General features: G+C 37.6%; 1 protein-coding gene across 1 annotated transcript; it reads right to left on the bottom strand.

Moving 5' to 3' along the window:
- Positions 1–201: 201 nt before the first annotated feature.
- On the bottom strand, positions 202–5,798 carry LOC129875845 (uncharacterized). Its single transcript, XM_055951071.1, has 7 exons — positions 5,630–5,798; positions 5,170–5,518; positions 4,740–4,998; positions 2,619–4,242; positions 2,426–2,428; positions 1,357–2,177; positions 202–366 (listed from the first exon to the last, which is right to left on the bottom strand). The coding sequence occupies exons 1-7, from the start codon at positions 5,796–5,798 to the stop codon at positions 202–204; spliced, it is 3,390 nt and encodes a 1,129-aa protein (XP_055807046.1).
- Between the last annotated feature and the right edge of the window lie 352 nt (positions 5,799–6,150).

The raw sequence follows: 6,150 nt of genomic DNA, 5'->3' as shown, positions 1-6,150 counted from the left end.
AGAAATTAGAATCATTACCTTATTTACATGAGAAATCTGCAAAGTAGAGTTTCCATTGAGTTGAAAGTGGGTAGACACAACTTCAACACCTTCCTCATGGCATAATCGAATGATGTTATTAAAAGTGGCTATATTTTCTAGGCTAGTTATTGAAACCACGACCATATTTGGGCCCATTTCATGGAATTCAATTTGAGGTGGTCACTTAGTACTTGGGCCGGGCTCATTAGTTGGATTGAGTGATTGGGCCCTCTTTAGGCCCATTTTCAATTCTTCCAAGTGCTTCTTGTTCTTCAAATTCATTTTCAAGCTTTCTATGTAATTCATTGCTGCATCTATTTGATCTGGCACTGCCATTGTTGTTTCCTGCAACATTCAAATTGTAAATGATGTATAAGCTCGAAGAAACATACATGCATGCAGAGACGAATTCAGAAGCTTGAAGTTTATGAGTTCTTTAATATAAATACAAAATTTAAATCAAATCTACTGGATTTCTACTGAATTACCCTTTACTATCTACTCCGCTTCTGCATGCATGTAAATGATGTCTAAGTTATAACTTATAAGGGAAAAGGAGAATATAATTGGATGCATACCATGCACATATGGATTCAAGATTTAAATTTAATGGGTTGAGATCTGATATTTATTGAAAGTTTAGTAGATCTTGTTATATATATATATATATGTGTGCTCTGTGCCGAAAGTTATAAATTTAGATGAACCCGTAATCAAAAGGTTACATTAGCCTGTGCGCCTTAATTCTTGATCTCTATGTTCTCCTCTATTGAAAAAAAATTTGGTCCATATATTTGTTATTCCTTCTTATGCATGCACTCATGGAAGAATGATCTCCTTCAGTACAATGGAGAATCATAATTTTAGGACTTCATTTGATCTATATGTTTTCATCACTGAATCAGGTGATCCGTTGTATTTTTAAAATTTATGAATTCAGAATTTGAAAGCATAATATATAACTAACCTTATTAGAGGTAGAGGCATTAGTGGTAGGGATCATAGAATGAAGTTGATTATAGAGATTCTTGAAGAAAATGGAGTTCATCAGTAGATGAAGATGAGGATAAAGGAAGAAGACGGAGACTGTGAAGAGCTTTCTAGAAATGTATTGAATGTGTTTTCTATTTTGTGGTCCACATCTTTTAAGTATTGCTCCTATTATATACACATGTTTTTACTATGCAAGATATTTTAGAATTTTCCCAAAACTAATTGCTAACAACTAACTACCATTTACAACCACCAAATACTAACTAACTAACTAATTAATTAAGTCACGGCTTCTATTTTATCACTCCCCCTCAAGCTGGCAGGTACAAAAATATCCAGTACCCCCAGCTTGGAAACAAGATATTCATGTTGTGATCTGTGCAGCCCTTTTGTCATTATATCTGCCTGTTGTTCATGCGTACCCAAAAACAAAGGCTTAATTAGGCCCTTTTGGATCTTCTCTCTAATGAAATGGCAGTCTATTTCTATATGTTTCGTTCTCTCATGATATACCGGATTTGCCGCTATCTGCAATGCTGCTTTACTGTCGCAAAAGAGCTCCACTAGCATTTCCAATTCTTCACCTAGCTCTTTATATAATCCAACAATCCATATTATTTCAGAAACAGTAGAAGCCATGCTCCTGTACTCTGATTCTGCTGAACTTCTTGAGATGGTTGTTTGCTTCTTTGACTTCCAAGAAATCAAGGATCCACCATGTTTGATCAAATATCTTGTAACTGATCTTCTAGTATTTGGGCACGATGCCCAATCCGCATCACAATATCCTGTCAGTTTGTTCTCATTTCTGCTACTAATCAATATTCCCAGGGCAGGATTTCTCTTTATGTATCTCACTATCTTCAATGCTGCTTCCATATGGGATCTTTTTGGCTTCTGCAAAAATTGGCTCAAGGTTTGAACTGCAAAACAAATATCTGGCCTGGTTAATGTCAAGTATAGTAACCTTCCAATCAATCTCTGATATGGTCTGATGTCCTCCAATATTGGATCATTTGTTATTCCTGCTGCTTCATCCACTTCTGTAGTTGTCAACTTAATATTGATATCCAGTGGTGTCCATGATGGTTTAGCTCCAGTTAGACCCACTTCTTCAATCATTTCCAAGGCATACTTCCTTTGGTTCATTAATATTCCCTTCACTGATCTGCAGAATTCGATTCCCAGAAAATATTTTAGAATTCCAAGGTCTTTGATTTTGAATTTGACATGTAGTTCTTTTTTGGTTTGCTCAATCATCATTAAGTCATTGCCAGCTATCAGCATATCATCAACATATACTAGAATCACCACAATCTTGCCAAGTTTTCTCTTGATGAACAGTGAATGGTCTAGTCCACTTTGGAGAAAGCCAAGATTCAGCAAAACATCAGTGAGTTTTACATTCCACTGCCTGCTGGCTTGTTTAAGGCCATATAGGGATTTGACTAGCCTACATACTAAGCCTTGTGACTCCCCCTGGCTAGAAAATCCTTCAGGCAGAGTCATATACACCTCATCATGTAAATCACCTTGTAAAAAGGCATTATACACATCCATTTGATGAATGTGCCAGGCAGAAGCAACAGCTATAGATAATACACTCCTTACTGTGACCATCTTCACGACAGGAGAAAAAGTCTCTAGGTAGTCAAGTCCCTCCCTTTGATTATAGCCTTTTGCAATCAATCTGGCCTTATATCTTTCAATTTGACCATCAGCTCTGAATTTCACTTTGTAAACCCATCTGCAGCCAATGGGATGCTTACCTGGAGGTAGTGAAACTAGCTTCCAAGTATGATTATCTTCAAGGGCCTGAATTTCTTCTTTCATAGCTTGAATCCAATGAGGATTTGAGCAAGCTTCATGATAGGATTTTGGTTCTGTAATACAAGAAAAGGCAGTTAGATACTGCTGATAAGAAGGAGAGAGATTGGCATGGCTCATCACATGAGAAAGGGGATATGGAGTTCTTGCTGCAACATTGTTGGAAACATAATCTGTCATCCAAGTAGGCTGCTTTCTTTGTCTGGAAAAAGTTCTAATAGTTGGTACATCAATGGAAGAAGCAGGGGCAGCAGGAACTGCACTAATAGGAACTTCATCAGCAGAAAGATCATTCAAGGGGACAGGGTCAGAAAATACCTCAGCAGGGAGAATGGCCTGTGGCTCAGATATAAAGGGATCTGTAGAAGGACTTAGGAAGATAGGACTAGTGTGTGTCTCTGTCCTAAATGGAAAAATATCTTCTTTGAAGAGTACATCTCTAGATAAGAAAAAAGAATGAGTGACCAGACTGTATAATATATAGCCTTTAGTCAATGAAGAATATCCCATGTGTACTGCAGGCACAGCTCTTGGGTCAAATTTATGACCTGATGGCAGCTTCTTGGCATAGCATAAACAACCTAAAGTTCTGAGGTGATTAAGAGAACATCTGTGACCATGAAATACCTCAAAAGGTGTTCTCCCCTTCAAGGCAACTGAGGGCAATCTATTTATCATATAAACAGCCCCTAAAACACAATATCCCCAAAACTTCAAAGGAAAAGCTCCTTGAAATCTGATTGCTCTGGCCAATTCCAAAATGTATCTATGTTTTCTTTCAACTACTCCATTCTGTTGAGGGGTATAGACACAACTTCTTTGATGCATTATCCCATTGTCCAGAAGCAGCTGCATACATTCTGAATTGACAAACTCAGATCCATTGTCTGACCTGAACACTTTAATGGTTTTATTGAACTGAGTTTGAATCAGTTGTATAAAATTTCGAAGTACTACTACAACATCACTTTTAAGTTTGAGCAAATATATCCAGGTCATACGTGAATGATCATCAACAATGGTCAAAAACAACCTATATCCATCAACAGTTTGAACATGAAAAGGACCCCACAAATCCAAATGCATCAAATCAAAAACAGTAGAAGACTTAGTGTTACTAACAGGAAAAGACATTCTAGTATGTTTAGCAAGAGGACACAATTCACATTTGTCTAAAGTTTGTTTGTAATCATCATGATCAATATCCAGGAGCTTCTGTATTGCACCAACAGAGGCATGACCCATTCTTCTGTGCCATAACATGATGTCTATGTTATTCTTTGTAGCAATCAACCCTCTTAGCAATTGTTGCTTGTCTTGTGGTTTTCTTATCCTGTGCTTCAACAAATAAAGGCCTTCCTTCTCTCTACCAATCTCCAACACCTTCCCACTTGAGAGGTCCTGGAATATACAAAATTTAGGGAAAAAATTGACGGAACAGCACAACTCCCTGGTAATCTTGGAGACTGATAATAGATTATATCTAAAGTCAGGTATGTATAGCATATTACTTATAGTGTGGCCATCAATTATTTCACAATCTCCAGTATGAGTTACACTTACCACCTCACCATTAGGTAGGTACACCTGTTTATCAGTAATAATAGCATGTTCTTCCTATAACATCTGTTTGTTAGATGTCATATGATTCGTAGCTCCACCTATTATCCATTCTTCCCTTTTACCTTCTACACAAGATGCTGATACATTACCTGATTCCTTAATCATACTCACATTGGATGCTAGAATATTACCTTCCATATTAGGAGACTCTGCATTCGACAACTTTCCCATATTTGCTGAAGAGGTTTCCCCTTGATGTTCCTTGTCTAGAAATTGCATCAATCGATTGTATCGATAAGGATCCTCCAACAGCTTCATTAACTGATTGTAGTTACCCTCAGAATCATGAGGTACGACTGTTCTTCTGTAAGCCTCATTATCAGGCATTTTCTCTCTGATTCCCCAGGCAATTTGGGAGCTTCTTCCTTCACATTGTATACTCTTCCTCTAGTTTCATCTCTCATCACTTGGTAGCCATTGTTTCTAATATCTCCATCACGTGTGTGAATGGAATTGGGACCATTTGGTTTTCTTCTAAATTTGTAATCTGGAGGATAGCCATGCAATTTGTAGCAATCCACTTTTAGGTGACCTTTGAACTTGCAGTAATCACACTGTACATCCATATTCTTCTTGAATCGATTAAAGTTTCCTCCTCGATTTGTCATAAGAGCTGTGATTTCTCCATTCATGGATGACCCAGTCACATTGACCATAACTCTTTGACTCTCTCGCTCAATCATCATAGAATAAGCTTGATTGATGGATGGAAGTGGGACTAACATTAAAATCTGACCTCGAGATTGTTCATACGATTCATTCAGTCCCATTAAAAATTGCAGCAATTTTTGTCTCTTCATAAACTCCTCAAAATCATGCGATTTCTTGCAATCACATCCAGGAAAGGGGGCTAGGCTGTCAAACTCAGCCCACAGCAAACGCAGCTTAGTAAAATACTCAGAAATGCTACTCGTGCCTTGAGTTGTGGTTGCAATTTCTCTGTGCAGCTGGAAGATCCTCGATCCATCGACCTTATCAAAGCGCTCCTTCAGATCATTCCACACAGAGCTTGCATCAGAAGAATATACGATTCCACTTAGTAACTCTTTCGATACACAGTTCATTATCCATGACAACACTATAGCGTTGCATCGTTCCCACAGATCTGTTAAGTTCGTACCAAAATTAGACTTCTTACATGTTCCATTGATGAATCCCAATTTGTTGCGTCCAAGTATAGCGATTCGCATTGAACGACTCCAAACCGAATAGTTTTCAGATCCGGTCAACTGAATAGAGATTAACATCACTCCGGAAGTATCCGAAGCACTCAGATATAGTTGGTGATTATGACTGAGCTTTTCTGGTAGCTCATTGTCCAAAACCTCTGCCATTGTTTCTCTTACCTATTCCAACAGCTTCAAGCTTCAACCAGTTCGATCTAGACCATATCTATGGCCGACTGCTCTGATACCATGAAGAAAATGGAGTTCATCAGTAGTTGAAGATGAGGATAAAGGAAGAAGACGGAGACTGTGAAGAGCTTTCTAGAAATGTATTGAATGTGTTTTCTATTTTGTGGTCCACATCTTTTGAGTATTGCTCCTATTATATACACATGTTTTTACTATGCAAGATATTTTACAATATTTCCAAAACTAATTGCTAACAACTAACTACCATTTACAACCACCAAATACTAACTAACTAACTAATTAATTAAGTCACAACTTCTATTTTATCAAT

Source organism: Solanum dulcamara, chromosome 12, assembly GCF_947179165.1.
Source record: "Solanum dulcamara chromosome 12, daSolDulc1.2, whole genome shotgun sequence".
Lineage (NCBI taxonomy): Eukaryota > Viridiplantae > Streptophyta > Magnoliopsida > Solanales > Solanaceae > Solanum > Solanum dulcamara.
The sequence above is the reverse complement of the archived record's forward strand: the minus strand, read 5'-3'. Positions and strand labels throughout refer to the sequence as shown.

Excerpts from the sequence above, each read along its gene's own strand:
- LOC129875845 (XM_055951071.1), bottom strand. The coding sequence starts at position 5,798 with ATGGCAGAGGTTTTGGACAATGAGCTACCAGAAAAGCTCAGTCATAAT. Across the intron at positions 4,999-5,169 it reads ATGTTAGTCCCACTTCCATC|AGGTCACCTAAAAGTGGATT; the intron begins CATCAATCAAGC and ends CTGCAAGTTCAA. Across the intron at positions 4,243-4,739 it reads CGTACCTCATGATTCTGAGG|GACCTCTCAAGTGGGAAGGT; the intron begins GTAACTACAATC and ends TGTATATTCCAG.